The sequence below is a fragment of the Arvicanthis niloticus genome, chromosome X (assembly GCF_011762505.2).
Source record: "Arvicanthis niloticus isolate mArvNil1 chromosome X, mArvNil1.pat.X, whole genome shotgun sequence".
Lineage (NCBI taxonomy): Eukaryota > Metazoa > Chordata > Mammalia > Rodentia > Muridae > Arvicanthis > Arvicanthis niloticus.
Window position 1 is genome coordinate 64522617 of NC_047679.1, and position 18855 is coordinate 64541471.

Genomic DNA, 18855 nt, shown 5'->3' on the forward strand with positions numbered 1-18855 from the left:
TTTTATAAGTTTATTTAAAGTTCTGCTGTAATTTAAATTCCACATTAAAGACTTTTCATTTAAAGTTTCTCTTAAGGCAGTTTGATCATTAAATATGTTTTGTTGAAATTTTTGTGTTAATGTGAGTTATGGATTTAAACAGTCATGATTACATCATATTTATTCCTCAACAATAGGTATCATTTGATAAAACCATGATGAAATGTTATAAATAAAGGTCCTCATTTTAAGACCTGAGATTGACTATTAGAAAGGAAACTAAAAATTTTTAAACTGTTTACATGAGTTCAGAGAAATGAGAATATTTATTTTCCCAATATACATTTAAAAAGTAAAGTATTGATTCAATTATTTGGAAGTTGTTACTGAAAATAAGCATAACATAATTTGATATTTTCCAATAATTTTTATTTAACAGGATTCATATTGTCATAAACATTAAAATTTTGCCAATTGAATGATTCTTTAAAGCCCATTAGCAGCAGAAGAAACCTCTTACCTTCGTGTATTAGACCAGTGCTCCACAAATTATAAGGTTCACCTAGAGATCTTATTAATTTGAATTTAGTTGTAGTAATTACAGTTTTACATTTCCAGTAAGATCACCTGTTGTGCTTTTGAGTAATGAATGTTAGATGAAAAGCATCTAGTATTACTCTAGAAAACATTGGTGCTCTTGATTAAATAACTGGGTAAGTGGATAAAGAAAATCCATATTAGGGATATGCCATTAAGAAAAAGAAAGGAAACCTATAAATACAAATAATCTGAGATAAAATAACCTGTTGTGAGACAATGAGTTAGTAGGACTGATAAGGGATGGAGTCTTAGAAGTTTCTAGTAGAAAACCATTGTAGGCTTAAAAGAAGTGAACACAATTTTTTTTGTTTGTTTATATTCAAAGATCATTTTGGAGAGTGTAAGGACTATTATCACAGTTGCTGAGGGAAGCAAGGTACCATATAAGAAGTTGTTCATGGTTATAGTGAAATTGAACAAAATATCTATTTATTTACTTATAAATAAATGGTCCCTAAAAATTTAGTCCACGCAAGATAGAAATCACATTATAAGTTAAAGATTGTCCTTAAAAGAATAGGTTTTCCTGGCACATGACTGCCCTGAATACCTGTAAGGGACTTACACTGTAAAGTCCCTTTTACAGACTAGTTCATAGCCATCATGTGCAGTTAAAATTGTTCAACTCCATTTTTAAGTGATCTGTGGCATGAGCAATGTATCAGGAATTATTTTCCCAGAAAGAGCCCTTGAATTCTCTGATGTCTCAAACAGGAAAACTTTCAATATCAACTTTGTGCCATCCATAAAAACTTATATATATATATATATACAAATTCAAGAATAGCTTTTATGTAGCCACTTAGACATCTTCAATGATTAACATTACTTGACAATGCTTGTTTCATTTATATTATTCCCCTAACAATGAAGGTAAAGTTAGTTTGTAGAAGGAAGCAACCTTATTTCAAAGTGAAATGTAATAAAGGGGCAAAGTGATGAAACTGCGAAAAGATTTCACAGAATGATTCAGAGACAGGATGTGCCCAGCTCTCAAGAGAACAAACAGGAAAGAGGCTACTTAAAAGAGTGCAGAGTGAGTTAGGAGTGGGGGAAATTCAGTAAGTGCAGTTCTCTTGAGTTCAGGCAGTGCAGTGGAGTTGAATTCAGTTGAATTCAGTTTGTACAGTTCATCAAGTGCATGTCAGCAGAGTTAGTTTGAGGACAAACAGAGAAATTCAGTCAGAATCCAAGAGAAGCCAGTTTGAATGAGTTTGCTTGGAGAGTTTTGAGCCAGAACAGCTGAGTTGAACCAGCCAGCCAGAGAACAGAAGGAACTAGAAAGGGTGAGCTTATTCAGCAGTAAGCCTATGAGATGAAAATTATATATGGTGAATAAACATTACATTTAAAATCATGTCTTTATACATTTTCAGGTAACTATTCCAAAGGGAATATTGTTTCATTAAAGATTGAACCGGTTGGCAATATTAATAGTGCCTCATATATCACTTACTGTAAGTCATACCTCCCATCTGATTTACAAACTATTATCCTAGGAACAGATATTTTCCACAATATGATTGTCTCATTGGACTCCTTTAGGAAACTACATTAAAATACCTATATAGTCTTTCATTTAAACACATTGGTTTCCTTTTTATGTGTTTGAACCATATAGAGTATTCAACACTGATTGCATTAACAATCTATAAAAATAAGGCATTATATTGTAAAGTCTCCCCCATTAAAGGATCTCTGTAGCATGAATTTCAAAACACGTAATATGTTGGGATGGGTAAAAAAAGGTTTATAAGCACATTTTTTTTTTTTTTTTAATTTTAGAGACATGGCTCCTTTGTGTAGCCCTGGCTATCTTGGATCTCATTTATACACTAGGCTGTCTTCAAACTCAGAGGTCTACTTGTTTCTACCTCCCAAGTGCTGAGATTAAAGGCATATGCCACTATGCCTGCCTTTTTATAAACACATTCTTAATAAGATGAATTCAAGAAAATTACTGAGACTGACAATCGATACTATCATGTAATTGTATCACATAACAATCTCATTATTCCTTTGTAGAATAAAAAGTTATGTCTTGTTCTAGAGTAAATATTAGGCACTTTTTACCGAAATACTATATTTACTATTTATCCTAAAGTAAGCATGAAACAATATATTTTTCAGTTGAACAAAAATTACTACAAAATCAAGTAAATTTTGTAATGGTGTATCCTGGTGAAGATGGGTCATTTGAAGAAAGCATTTGAAAACATTTACTTTCAAAAGAATTTCTATTTTCCAAAGGAAAATTATAAGTTATAATAATGAGAAAGAAAGAAATGCAAAGACAGACTTTTGCTAAGTTGATGTAAATTTGATAGTTAAATAATTTTTAAAAATTGTGCTCCTTTCATATTGTTCATGTTTGAAAAAAGTAATATGACTAAAGCACCAGTACCAAGATGGGAAGAAAATATCTTAGCAAACCATGTTTAGGCTTAGAAAACTAAATTTGTAAGCAAAGGTATATTTTGCACCAGCTGGATATCAAACTTTTGTTAAAGTTCCACCTCGTTTAGGCTACATGAAGAAGAATTTTCTTTTGTGCTTATGTTACAGAATTGCCTCTTAGCTCCTATATAAATATTCAAAGGATAAAAAACTTCCTGGTAAAATAGGATGATAAGCTAAAAGTCTTTTCTATTTGAAGTTCCACAAAGACAATACAGATGCTTAACATATTTTATTTAGACACATAAGAATATTTTGCATGACACCCTCCAGTCTCCATTTTATTTGACAAATCTAAAGTGAAAACATATGGAAATAGAAATGAGATAAACGGACATTTTCACCTGATGCCTCTGGAGTTTTCATTGAGTAACTACATGGACTTGGTGAATATAGGAAGCACCCTATGTAAAAATAGCAGGTTAGATTCTACACTGTCTGCATTTAGAGTTTAAACACAAAGGTTTTTTTCCCCTCTCATTTGCATGGTGTTTTATTAAATACATCAATGTATAAAAACCTCATGTCTCCTGAATGACTGGGGGAACTCATCTCCAGAATTAAATGTATAATTTAATTAATATCACTTTTATTCCTCTTATTTCTGTTGGTCTTAAAACATTGGTAAAAATAATGAGAAACTTTTATATGACTCTAATTCACTATCATAGATCAAACAGACTGTCTTCTTAATTGCTCTTTAATTCTGGATATCGTTAGTTTTCAGTAATTTTAAAAAAGACTTACTCTCATTTTCAAACTGCAATTATGGCATTTTTTTCTCTCAAGGTAATTAAAACATTCAATTGTAACTTTTGTAATAGATGAAAAACAATACTCTTTTGCCATAATTGCATATATGAGTAGCTAGCAAAGGGGGGAAGTTATCTGTTCATAAAAAGGAGTGGAATTGTAAGAATATGAAGCATTAACATTTTCTACCATAAAATATTAATAAAATAGAAATTTTATTCGTGTCAGAGAATAATGCTTATCTTAAGTATTATAAGAATATAAATAAGACTTAATTTCATATCAAGACCTTTTAAGTATTTCTAACTCATAGGTCTAGTTCGTATAGTACCACAGCCATGCTTATATTAACTGCTTCTTAGAATAATTAGAATATGCCTATAAAGCATTGAAGAATTTTATAAAGGTTTCTGTAGATACTTTAGTACATAACTATGAACTAAACATGTAACCTGAATATCTTTGTTACAGTAATCCTAATTTGATGAACAAAGTTTTGTACCTTTTGATTGGGTTATATTATGAAATTTCATTATTGTAATATAATAAACAAATACTTGTATCACTTTGTAAAGTCATTGTAACTCAACTAACAAATTTCTAACTACATCAAAGACTATAAAATATTCTCCAAGTAAGATACAGATATCAAGTATCTTTTACTGCTAATTTTGTTATTTAAAGATTTTATGACTATGCAAAATTTCAATGCTATGTCTATATATCACTATGAAAAATTCTACATTCTTATTGCCCCACTACTACAGTACAGTATAATGTTTTTTACAAAGTGAATGGGATCACTTGCAGAAAATATTTTTTGAAAGAACATATTTTCCCAGGTACTAACATGTACTTAGAACCAAGTTGCGCAATGTATAATTAATTAATGCATTTATTTAAAAGATATTTGCTCATATCAATGATTAACAAAATTAACCTCCACCTTTGACTCAGCTGTTTCCAAGATTTTTTAGCACTGTTGTACTCTTTTTAGTCATAAGCTCAATGTGAGAAAAGTAAATTTAGGCTGTATATTTCATGTTCTATTTAACCTATATTTTTAAATTTAATTGTTATTTGCCCCCTTTTTGCTGGAAAACAGGACTGAATCCTGTAGCTAAGTTGCACATTTAACATAATATAATAACTTGCAAAGACTCTATTGTATGTATAAGTTCAACATATTGGAAGCACCTCATATAAAAATAGCAGGTTAGGTTTTACACTGTCTGCAACCAGAGTTTAAACACAAACGTTATTTTTTCTCCCATTTGCATGGTGTTTTATCAAATATATCAATGTGTAAAAAAAAAAAAAAAGACCTCAGATCTCCTGAATGACTGGGGAAATTCATCTCCAGAAGTAAATCATCCCATTAAATCCATGGGGTAGTACCATGATTCACAATTTGATTGCAGTTAGCAATAGAAAATGACAATTAAAATATTTATGCAGACAATGAAAATTTCCTTTGGGTTGTAGTATTGTAGAATGGATCCATTCATGGCTAGAAAAGAAAAAAATGTATCTTAAAATCGGTTCACAGTTATTTTTTAAAATACTGCCATTATTACATGTACATAGTTACTAAAAAATATTCAGTTGAGTATGTATACTGCAAACAGAAATGTATCTCACTTTTATATACTATTTTATAGAGTATTCAATAAAATGATAATCTCCAACTTAAGGAATGTGTTTTAAATGACTGTAAGGCAAGAGGGGGGAGGTTGGATACAATTTGTTCTTATTGCAATATTTAGAGGTTAAATATGTGGTAAAATATGTCAACTAATAAATGCAGTTCTATCATTTATGAACTTATTGAATATATTTGGGACTTCTTCCTCTATACTCTTTTTCAACCCTAACTATAGATTTCATTAGAGACAGAAGAAATGGCTATAATACTAGAGCCTTTAATTCCACAGATTCTCACACTATTGTTACTGCATGTAGTCAAGCAATTGTTTTTTATTTGTTTTTAGATTTATTTATTTTATGTGTGTGAGCACACTGTAGCTGTCTTCAGACACACCAGAAGAGGACATTGAATCCTATTACAGATAGGTGCAAAGCACCATGTGATGCCTGGGAATTGAACTCAGGACCTCTGAAAGAGCAGTCAGTGCTCTTAACTGCTGAGCTATCTCTCCAGCCTCATCAAGCAATTTTTTGAATCTTAACTTTTAGGATCAAATTATCCTTTAGTGAAAGTTTTTATCCTGTGCAGACATATTTTTGCTACTAATCTGATTCTTAAGTTATCAAGCACTTTTTCTCACTTGATAATTAGTAATATTTTTTCAACAAGATTAAACTTTTTTTCAAAAAGATTAAACTATGTATGTATTTTCATTTTTGTTGGAGATTTACTACACACTGCTTACTCTCACTGATTAGTTAAAATATTGATGCCTTTTACTGTAAAAAAATTAAAACTGAAATCATCATGATTTCTTATTACTACTGAAGTATTTGAGCTTGTTTGGCTATAAGATAAATACTTTTCTCTTTTCTTTTTTTCTTTTCTTTCTTTTTTTTCTTTCTGTGTCCCCCAACTTTTTTTTCCAAGAGAGGGTTTTACTATGTAGCCCTGGCTGTCATGGAACTTAGTGTGGGCTCAAACTCACAAAGATCTGTCTGCCTCTGCCTTACACGTGCTGGAAACAAAGGAATGTGTCACCACTGCCCAAGATATATATTTTTTTAATGCATTATCTAACAACTATTGAATTTTAGTAACAGCATAAGTAAACTGTAATTTTAAGGTGCAGTATTTTTTCAACATATATATTAAAGCACAATGAAATGTAAAAAAAAAATTATAAACCTTTGTTTCCAAATTCCACACATATGCTCAAAATCACAAATCTCAAAAACCAAAACATTATTAATAAACTGGATGCCCTCCTCATGCTCCCTTTCAATCTGCCTCTACTTTTTGAGATTAAGCACTTTCTTGAGTTTACTAACTATGGAATATATATATATATATATGCCATTTGACAGGTAGATGATAACAACACTGAAGTTACTGTTTTGAATAAAATTATGTATGGTTTGAAAGCTGAGATTCTAAAATTTCTCTGTCCATTGTACAGGAGGAACGTTTCACATTCCTGTGCTCATGATCAGTAAATTACTATTAAAATATCTTGCAAGATTATAGAAGTATATAATTGAGAAAAATGAAAGAGCATTTTTAAATATTAGCAAGTTTTCTCAAGCTCAGAACTAATTAAAATTTGGGGGTCAGATGATTTTTTTTTATAAAGGAGTGTCCTGCACACTATAGGATTCATGGCAGCACTTTGGTCTATACCCAGTAGAAGTCAATATAGTTGACCTCTGCTGAAAGCTGAAAATGTCCAAATACAGTAAATGTTCTGGAGTTGGAAAGTAGATATCACTGTAGAGACTACTGTGCTGGAGAATATATATTTCCTCTATGAAGATCATTATACTAAAGGTTAACAAAGCAGTAAAAGTCTTAAGAATGTAGCTGGCATCCATGTACAAGAAGAGATTTTAAAATAATCAGCCTTGTAGTAATGGGTGAATTATTTAAAATGGTGTTGATATTTATTTTATCTGGTCATGTTGGAGGAGGAAGTTGATGTAAGTAAATTTTAGAGTAGATGTTACTGGCATGGTTATTCAGCTCCACATTAAACCCCAGAATTTAAACCTGGAGTATTTTACAGTCTAGATAGAAAATAGATACAAATCTCTTTTCCATTTTTAAAGAAATAAAAGGTAATAAATATCCACATTCAAGATTACAAGACAAATTCTATCAGTACATGCACATTTATGTTTCATTCCTCTTCAAATTGTCTATGACATCTAATATTTTACCTAATTTTTAAAGCTATAAATATGTAATTAAAACAGGGTAGAAATACCCAAATAAACTTACACAAGTCCATTTGTCTTCAGTTTTCTCAATCACAATAGTTTGCGTATCACTCCCTGGTGGTATATATTCATAGTCATCGTACAGGAGACCTAGGATTGGATATTGTGTTCTGTACCTATGCACCAAAACCAGAGTTATAAAATAACTTTCATTTGTAGTTGCTCCTATTTCTATTTCCCTGTTTAAGTCCATTTATTACTGAATGATTAGTTTCAAATGAAATGCCTTCTGAAATATAAAAATACAACTCTTTTATGTTTAAAAGGGAGGAACATGTACCTCTGAGTCTGATAGATCACTGGTACCACAGAACAATAATACATAGAAAAAATAAAATAAGTACCATAATTGCTGAGCTCACTGCTTGGAGTTTTTCATGTTTACAGGATAGGAAAAGGAAAGTCAACTGGATTCTAGAAAGTTTATCAAGTTAAAGTGACACAATAATGCATGTCACAGTCATATCTTGTGTGGTAGAACTGTCTAGTGATGTTTCATATATAGAAAAAAAGCAGTATCCTGCCTCTGCCCTAGTCACCAACACTTCCAGATATTCCTTCCCAAATATGTTCCAAAACACTAATTAAAAATTTCCCCAAATAAATAATTCTTAAGTTATATTGTACCATTATAAGTAGGCTAATAAAATCTTGTCTTGCTATACTACATGTAGTATGTGAGTTATTCTTTAATGTATCTGTACTTTATATGCTAATCAGTCACTGACTCAGCTTTTTTTATTATCAGATCAATTGGTGATATCACACATAACCATTTTATTTTCTAAAGCGCATAATTAGCGATGCTTAAAATTCAGATGTATACATTCTTTAAATGAACAGACTTAAAACATCTGCACTTAATGAAAAATTATATGCTGATCTTTATAATATATGTTTTAAAATAAAAAAAAAAACAAAGTTTATATAAGAGTTTATATTATCCAAGGTTTCAGGCATACATTGTAATTAGTGAAGCATATACCTTTCACATAAAGGGTTACTAATCTCAATTTGAATAATCAGGGCAAGATAAAGACTGTTTTCCACAACTTAGTACAATCAAATATCTATCAACTGATAGCCCCAATGTCATAAACAACTGATTATTTGTTTTTATTTCTATAATATTTAACATACTGTAAATATGATACAGAATTATCCTAACCATGATATCAATATCTTTTTAAAATATTCCTTCTCCAGTAGATTGCTGACAAGTAAAATGATCTAAACCCTTTTTAGTGATATGCACATCAACTAAGAGAATAATACCTTAAATTTTATAATAACTTGGCACATTAAAATGTTATTTTAAAGTACATTACTTTTTTGTGGTGATTGTAGTCCTTCCTCCACCAGAGGATTGGTTATGGGATGAATATATTTCTTGTCTCAACTTTGAGAGTTCCTTACAAATAAAACACAGTAATCATTTAAATAGAAATATAAGCATTAGGTAATAAGATTACTAAGGACAACCCCAACCACTCCTCCTGTTTTATAATTCTACTAATGTTGATCCACAGTAGCCAAAATTTTATACACGCCTTTTAAGAATTCCACAAACTGAGGTAGGATGTTGACAATTGGATGGACATTGTTGTCAGTATGAAGATGTAATTTTTTGGTTTTGTTCTGAGCAGTTGAAAAGTAAGGCCAATTAATAATAATAACAACAACAACAACAACAATAATAATAATAATAATAATAGTGAAATTTCTACAAGGCAGTAAATTCAGAGTCCTAACAAATTTATTATTAATGTTACTGTGAGTATCATTTTTAAAATAATAGTAGTTTCTTTAGAACTTATTATATACCATATTCTGGGCTACATGCTGCTGATTCAATGTAGATCCTTAATGAAGGAAGAGTTCATGATCTAACAATGATCTCACAGGCTTTAGAGAATTTCACAGAATTTCACAGAATTTAGAGAATGTTAAAATAAATCCAGTGTCTTAGAAATAGTAAATGTACAGCACCCATCTTTTTTTAACTTCAATTCCTTCTTTCATTTCATTAAGTGTAAATTTTACTATTCATATACATACATTAATATGAAGTAAAGTATATATTGGAAATGTGTCCTTTCTTTGGTGTTTTGATTAGGCGCCTTGAACACATAAACCATCATTCCCACTCAATGTGTCCTTTCCTAACCCATGGGAATTATTTATTATACAGAACTTAATTGTACCTTTGCATTTTCTCTCCTTTTTCTTACCTCTGATTGACGCTTTATTAGTGAATCCTTCTCTTCCAGCAAACTTGTCAATTCATGAAGCTTGAATTGGAAATCACTACAACTTCCTTCTCTTTTTGAAACATCTTTTTGGTACTGGTTTAATTGGGACTAAGGATTTAGAAATAATAATTATTATAATGCTTTTAAAAATACAATTTAACTGCAATATAGTATAATTAGGTCAAGTCACATAGCTAGTCATATAATAAAAACTAATATATCAGTTTTCATAAATGTCTATAGAATTTCATTGACATTAAATATAATTTGAAATGCCAGAAGTTTCTCATCTTAAAAGCTGTGTTCGCCATTTATGATTAGTACTATCTAAGCAAATGCTTTAGGCCATAGCAATAAAATAAAGCTAAGAAAAAAGGCACTTTCTCAAAAACAAATTAAGGCACCTTCAATCTTAATGTTATGCTGTTCATTCACAATGTTATGCTTTCACTTAATGTTATACTTTCAGTTCACAAAATGACTCCTGATGCATGTCTTAACTGAATATTCACAGCATCCCAGGGAGATAAGCATCTCAGAAGTAATCCAGACTAACATAATAACAGCTGCAACTCAAAGCAAAGATCCTGAGGACAAACCTTCTCTTCCTCATGTCCACATATGTAGATATAGAAGCTGCCAGGCTACGTGCTATTAATAATGTTAGGTTGGATAAAGAGAAAATCAGTAGAAGAAATTTGGTAGAATGATCAGGAGGCCTATTAACAAATTAAGTTTTGTTTAATTTCTTTTAGAAAAAAATCACTAATATTAAGAGAGAAAAATCATTGGCCATTTCATCTCTCAAGATATTTAAATGTCAGGGCTGAACAGATGGCTCAGGCACTAAGAACACTGGCTGCTCTTCCAGAGGACCCAGGTTCAATCTCTAGCACCCACGTGGCAGCTCACAAGGGCCTTTAAACTCCAGTTCCAGGGGATCCAAGATCTTCACAGAGATAGCTCAACAATCCACAGAAAATAAAAATAAATCAATCATAAGATAGTTAAATGTATTTGTCTACATTTAAGACTCAGTAAATTAAGGGTTAGTTATATCAATTCAACATAGAATTGTAACTAAACATACTATATACTTACTCTTGCAAGTATCCTAATTTTGTTGTCCATTTTAGGTAAACAAAGTCCAGCATAATTTTCATGAGTAACAAAACTCTTAATATGTATAATTGTTAAAATACAGAGAACAAATGATTGTGATGTGTTCAGCCACAATTGATAGGTGTAAAACACAATTTTTGAACCTAAGCTTCGGGGAATATCAAGAGAGAGGGGGCAGTAAGATTGTAAGTAAGTAAGTAAGCCACAGGACAAATAAATTTGCTGTGAGATTGACTCTTACAGCAATGGCTGGGAAAATTCACTCATGATGCCTCCATATGGCTTCCTAAACAAGACCTAAAGAGAGATAGTATCAATAGGCATGCTAACATAAAAAAAAAATCTCACCAGGCCCCATCCATAGACAACTACAGGCAACTAAGAAATGCAGACAATGGGAGAAATAGGTTTCCCTATGTATACATCCCTTAATTGGTTATTCAGTACTGAATGGTCTGCCTCAAAATTATACAGTAACACTAAATAAGGTGAGTAGGTTGTATTTATGTATTTAGGCATTTGTAAAAATATGTAATAAGATTTTTTAAAAAAGCATGGATCTGAAGAACAAGCAAGGGATGGTGTACAGAAGAGACTGGAAAGAGGAAAGAGAAGGGGGAAATGGTGTAATATTTTTTAACCAAAATATTTATAATCACCCATCTAAACTATGGCTTAGCTGTACAGTGTTACATATTACTCTTCTCTGAATAAGCATGCATTAAGCAATATTATGAAGGACCCTTCACCCATCTCCCAAAAAAATGTTGTTAAAAATTAATAAAAATCAAGACAATGAAATTAATGTCCTTTTTGACCAACTGAGAAAAAATAACCTAAAGTATAAAATAATTTAATTTGAAGTACCAACTAGAAGTTTTGCTGCTTTTTTAATATACAGAAGTATAAGAAAAGCTTTTAGAAAATATAAAAAAGTCTTCAATTTAGCTTTTCTTTATTTCTTTAACATTGTAGCAATATTTATTTATCTTTTTAATAATATCCAGGAAATGGAGTGGGGATGATAGTGATAATTATAATTTTAATAAAAATGTACCTTATACCTTATCTATACATGTATGATAAATATATGTGCATGCTTATATGTGTATGCAGAGGCTAGAAAACGGTAATAGATTTCAGAGAGCTGTAGTTACAAGCATTTGAAGAAAGAAATGCATGGCTTCATACATGGGTGTTGGTACCTAAGCTCTGTTTCTCATGGTTGAACAGCAAGTTTTTTTTTTTTTTTAATCTCTGAGTTATCTCTCAAGGCCCAACAATCATTATTGTTTTAAAAAGTCTCTGTAGACAATTTTATGCAATGTAGGATCAACATACCCTTAGCTTGCTTATTTCTCTATCTTTCTCAAGTCTCAAATTTTTTACCATCTCCATATAATGGTTGCCAATCTCATCCATTTTAGCCTGTAGTATCGGGCCTGTGCAAGTCTCAGACACCTAAACAAACAAACAAACAAAAAAAAAACAAAATAGCTTTCTGTAATTAGGTTGTTAAGAAGGAAATAAATATTAGGTTTCAAGATTTATTACAACATGAATACCATGTGATTAAATAAGACATTGAAATAATAAAAATGATCTTGAGAGGCAGTTTGATAAGGTTCAAATGTCAGCATGACACAACTTTCACTTAAGGTCAACAGAAAGGAGTCCAAGTACTACTCAAGGTGAAGTTTGTGTATTCTATTAACAATTATAGCTTTGTAACTACATAACTGATGCAATTCTATAAAATTTAGTACCTGTATTCTAAGGTTTTTATTCTCTTGCTCTAAATTACGTTTACAATACTCAAGTTCTTTTAGTCTGTATTCCATGTCCGACAGTGTATGTCGAAGAGAAAGGTTATTTTCTTCCAATGTCTGACACTTTGAACTTGAGTCTTGAAGTCCTTGCTGTAAAGAAGACACAAATCCATAAGAAAAATACATTTTGAGTTGACAAAGTAAGTGTTCTTTTAAGTGATTCATTGAAAAATATAAAGCAAAACTTCAAACTAAATCTTTTAGATTCTTGTCTTTAGATAATATTTTAAACATCATACATTTTAATCTTTTCTCTAATTGTATTTGTCTAACAAGTAAAAAGGAATAACATTTATGTAAAAATTTCAGTCCCAATTTAGTTATTAGATCCTTGTTAGTCTGAGTACATCATACTATACTAGCAGTCTCTAAATTGATTTTGCCCTTCATTGTGCTTAATAGATTAACTTCATAAAATCTTTGGGAAAGTCATGAGACCAAAGGGAGAGAATGAACTCTGAAGGCTCATCATTGTTTGGTTAGAATTATCTCTGCTCAAACAACATAGAATGCCTATAGAGTTCATTTTTATGTTTATCCTGTACACAAACATAAAATGTACAATTTTTCCCATTTAGCACACATCATTAGATTAAATGACTGAGTCAACTTAGACTTTCAGTGACAATTCTTGTGGCCTCAAAATGTAGAGAACTGTGTACTTTGTATACTATATAACATATAAGGTTGCCTATTTTTTGAGAGGATATTCAGTTGATGAAAATATGCAAAGCTGTTCAACTCTCAGATGAACAATTTGTCCCATCACACTTTAGTATGGTCTGTATTGTATTTCAGGACTTCAATGTGCCAGTAATTGTGCCCCTACAAAAGACAATAACTTACTTGCTGTTGGCGATTATTTGCTCTCACTGATGCCAAGAGTTCTTCATACTCTTTTATTTGATTTTCTTTGAATGCCAAGTCCTTTTCAAGTCTTATCTTGTCATTTTCCAGTGACTAAAGGCATAAATTACTTATTAGGACTCAGAGTTATATAAAATTGTTAACAGGTAATGTCTTGATCATGTTGTAAAATTTAAATAAAAACTCGTTTCATCTGTAATTGCTTAACAAAGTGGAATTCTTCAAAGTCAAGAGAAATATAAGATACAAATGTACAAACTTTGAAAACCTGTATTGAAAGGACTTTTGATGGATTGGCTACTGCTAAGTGCAATGAAGCAGAATGCTCTGAATAATTTTTATGTTTTATTTCAATCTACAAAGACTTCTTAATCTCAGGAGGTGGAAAATCTTCAAATTAAAATTTAGCTACATTTATGAGACTGCAGAACCTAACCTGAAAAGTAGGGAAAGACACTCAAAAGTCCTTGAGGTGTTTTTCACTAGAGTGAAATTTCACCAGAATGTATCGAGCTGATGGCACCAAAAATATCAATTAAAATTAAAAAAATAAAATAGGTTAAGCATTGGGAGGAAGGGGTTTTCAAGTTGTTTTCTTTAAAAAGAAATTTAAAATATTCTTTACCATTACAGAAAAGAAGAAAAATTTTATTAAATAACTACAGTTGTTCTAATTTTGTAGACAACTCTGCCTTTAAGCATTAAATTACCTTAGTGGGAAATTAAATGATTCGTACATATCAACACACATTCATGTACTCATGAGGCAGTTCTTTCTCTTATTTCAATGCTAATTAGCTGTTTCACAAAATAATTCATCTCTATGGATGAGTAACATTTCTGTTTTACAATCTATTTTTTAAAGTATATTGAACATTTTTCATCTCTGTGTGAAGAAGCTAACCATCAGAAAACAGGGGAGAGAAATATCAAAATAAATCTTACTGTCAAATCATTTTGAAGATGTCCAAGTTCCTCCCGTATGTTGCTAAATGTGGACAGCACTAGTCTCAGGGACTTATCAGACATACTCCTCATCTGGAGGAAGAAACACATCGAGGGTTTGTTTTTTACTAATGCTTCAAAATGGTCAAGACTAGAAAGTGTAGCTTGTTTCTTTGTATTTTTATTCTACTGGTCCAAAAATACTTAAAATTTTTTTTAGTTTTAATACAACATTTTTGGAGATAGTTCCTCAAAGTGTAGCCTTGACAGGCTTGGAATTTGTTTTGTAGATAAAGCAGGCTGGCCTTGAACTCACAAGAGATCCACTAGCTCCTCCCTCCCAAATGCTGGGACTAAAGGCCTGTGCACCAGCACACCCAGCATTTTATACATGTTTTCAATCAAAATAATTTCATCACTTTCCCCTTTCTTTTGCCTCCCTCTAGACCCTTCCATGCACTCTCTTCAGAACCCCTCACATGTCCCTCTGAATACTCTCTTAAGCAAGTCAAGCAACATTCCTGAAAAGATTTTAACTAAGCCTTTGAACAACTTTTTTTTCATTTGCATGAAAAAAGTAGTCTCCTTCTCACAGCAGAATTCTATCATCAAATTTTAGCTTTTGCTTTTATTCTTTATTTAAATGATTAGTGAAGAGATGACACACTTAATCTTCAAGCCATAAAAAGAACTTGCCTAAGTGTGCTGTGATGTCTATGGATTCTGCCTGAGGTGTGAAGAATTAAGTTTTATGTGGACTACAGGTTTCTTTGCCTTAAGCTACTCCAATTGTAGTTTTCAGGCAGTAACTTGCCTTGAGTGACTCCACCACCACTCCATTCCCCAGCTCATTGTTACATCTAAATTGTAGGCTATCTCACAACACAATTCTTAAAACGATGTGCTTATTTTACATCGTGCGTATGAGTGTATGCATGTATGTATACATATGCATCACATGAGTGCTTGGTGCCTGTGGAGGCAAGAAAAGGGCATCAAATCTCCTGGAAGTGTAGTTACTGAGTGTTGTTAACTTCTATGTGGGTGCTTAGAACTCAACACTAGTTCTCTACTATAGGAAAAAATGGTTCATCTGTCCTGCCTCTCAAAATCACACAGGGCTGTTGAGGCAGAGTAGCAAACAGAACTAGTTACCTGATACCAATGACACCCTGTTTAGTTTGTTGTAAGCAAATAACCACCTACCTACACAGCAAGAACTATGAAGAAAAATAAATCATCTGTCAAGGTTTTCAACCTTAGGGTTGCAACCACTTTGGGGGTAAAATATCAGATATCCTGAATATCAGATATTTATATTATAAATCATAACAGTAGCAAAATTATAGTTATGAAGTTGCAACAAAATAATTTTATGGTTGCAGGTCACCAGAATATGAAGAACTGTATTAAAAGGTTGTAACTTAAAGAAGGTTCAGAACTACTTAATTAGATGAGTCAAATATCATCACCTATAAACTTCTACAACTAAAATTAAATTAAGAATACACAGAAATATAGGCATATAAAAATCATATTAAAAAACCCAAGTTCAAATGTCTATCATACACACCAGATTAAAGAAGGATGGGACACACATATAAAAGGTAGCAAACCTCACACGGATGGGTGCAGGCTTATTGACATATAATTAGATCATGTTGTAGATGGATCATGCTTATCAATAAGTGATAAACTTTCAGATCTGACCTGAGAAATACAGCTCATAATAGTTCTATCTTCCTGACATGCTTCAATGTAATTGATATTAATTGGGAAAGCCTCATATAGACTATACTAGAACATGCATACTCATTGAACCATGTAGACTTTGGATAGATTTTTGTCTTGCAAAACTCCTTCAGGACAGGGTTTCTTAATATCTTCCCTAACTACCTCCAATGTCTCTCATTGTATGAATGCTCAGGCCTTTAGTTAGACTTCTTTGAATCACATAGTCATTTTAATGATTTCTTAGCGTGACTGAAGATCACAAGCATTTATACATAAAAAATATTGAAAGCTCAAGATAATGAAAGAAACAATGCAGAAAACTGTTAGACAATTAATATTTGATTCAAACCAAACTCCACAACAGGTTGGTTTGGAGAAATTCTCTTATCTTACCTAAGGATAAGAGGATGAGAAATAAGCCCAAATTTCTGCCAGTATCAGAATTTAAAGAGATACACCAACACTACTTATTAAGTTCACATCAGGAAAAACAGAGTTGAGAAATGAGACTTTCATCCTAACAGTACAAAAATGATACCCCAAGCTCTGTCATATCAACTGATACCATAAAGCCTTCTGTTGTATCATGTGTAGAAAGGCCAATTAGAAGAACATTCACTTCCACTTGGCAGTAATAGAAACTTTCCCACTTCCTCTGATTGTTTACCATAGGAGGTAACCTTCTAAAACAAGATATCCGGATAAGACTTTCATGTGTTAAGAGTTTTATAACACAGTAACCAAAAGCTCAGGTTTTCATCAAGATTCACTAACCACTGAAAGACAAAAAAAGAAGTCTCAAGTTGATAAAGAAATCAATTTTTGATAGATATCAATATCAAGATAAAAGTAATTGTTAGAGTTTCCTACGAAAAGCTTTTAAGTAACCATAAAATCCTTTAGCAAGAAATTACAAACACGGAGAAAGAGGAAGTCACAGACATTTCCATAAATTAAGCCAGAAATGCCTGACAAAATATGTGACTGAATATCAGTTCTCGACAGACAGACAGACACACAGACACACAGACACACACACACACACACACACACAAACACACAAGCTGTAGTTCTCATGATATTAAAAGTTATAAGAGAATACTGCCATTTAACTTACAGAACCAAAGCTATTCAAAAACATCATCTCTCTAAACAAAAAAATAACACATAAAATATAGAAAATCATGGACCAATAAATTTTAAATTATAAAATTTAATTACTGCCATTTAGTAATTACTGCTATCACAGTTTTTTTAAACTTTCATAAAAACAAAGAAGCTACTCTGACCAGGATGCAGGGGGATGGGAATGTAAATATATTTCTGGTAGGAATGTAAGCTTGTGTAATCACTAGGGACATCAATATGGAAGATTTCACAAAATATTACAAAAGAAACTACCATATAATCCAGGTACAACATGTCTAGGTATATACTATGTATATATGAATTTTATTTAGTCATAAAGAAGAATAAAACTGCTATGTCAAGCAGTGGCTAGAATGGCATATCCTTTAAGCAAAACAAGACAAACAGACTTTATATCTTTCCTATTATACATAGAATTTAGAAATATATATGTATATATATATATATATATATATATGTACACACACACATATATATATATATATATGCACTTGTGTTCTCTAACATGGAGAGAGAAAATCATATAAAAGAAGTAGGTGTATTTTGGGGAGTGGTGTGGGAGGATCAAGGACAAAAATAATGAACAGGTAGATGAATACATACAAAGTACAATGCCAGATACATGTGAAATTTTCCTAATGAAATTATTTTCTTCATTAATTAAATACATGATCAGAAATTCAAGGCCCATAACTAAACACAATAAAAGGAAGTTACTGCAAACCAACAGCCAATATCAAATTAAATGGAGAGATATTCAATATAGTACTCAAAGTTCTAGCTAGAGCAATAAGAATACAATAAGATATCAAGGGGATACAAATTGACAAAGAAGAAATAAAGGTATCACTATTTGCGATGATATGATAGTATGTATAAGCGATCCCCAAAAACTCTACCAGAAAACTTCTCCAGGTGATAAACTTTAGAAATATGGCTGGACATAAAATTAACTCAAATAAATCAGAAGCCTTTATAAACAGGATAAAAAAGAAATTAGGGAAACAACTCCCTTCACAATAGCCACAAATAATATAAAATATCTTTGGGTAACTTTAACCAAACAAGTGAAAGATCTATACAACAATAACTTCAAGTCTCTCAAGAAAGAAATCAAAGATCTTAGAAAATGGAGAGATCAAAATAAATAAATAAATAAAATAAATATAAATAAATAAATAAATAAATAAATAAATAAATAAATAAAAAAGAAAATGGAGAGATCTCCCATGCTCATGGATTGG

The 18855-nt window shown here is 31.4% G+C and overlaps 1 protein-coding gene across 2 annotated transcripts in view; it reads right to left on the reverse strand.

Annotated features, from left to right (window-relative positions):
- Positions 1-3253: 3253 nt before the first annotated feature.
- The window catches only part of Pof1b (POF1B actin binding protein), a 59401-nt gene continuing 43799 nt past the window's right edge, over positions 3254-18855 (reverse strand). For both annotated transcript variants that reach the window (XM_076919052.1, XM_034486246.2), the window contains exons 10-17: positions 14729-14821; positions 13763-13876; positions 12854-13006; positions 12429-12548; positions 9945-10073; positions 9042-9124; positions 7715-7829; positions 3254-5299 (exon numbers count right to left, since the gene is read on the reverse strand). In XM_076919052.1, coding sequence (XP_076775167.1) covers positions 5294-5299; positions 7715-7829; positions 9042-9124; positions 9945-10073; positions 12429-12548; positions 12854-13006; positions 13763-13876; positions 14729-14821 — 813 coding nt within the window. In that variant the 3' untranslated portion in view covers positions 3254-5293. The remainder of the gene's footprint in view (positions 5300-7714; positions 7830-9041; positions 9125-9944; positions 10074-12428; positions 12549-12853; positions 13007-13762; positions 13877-14728; positions 14822-18855) is intronic.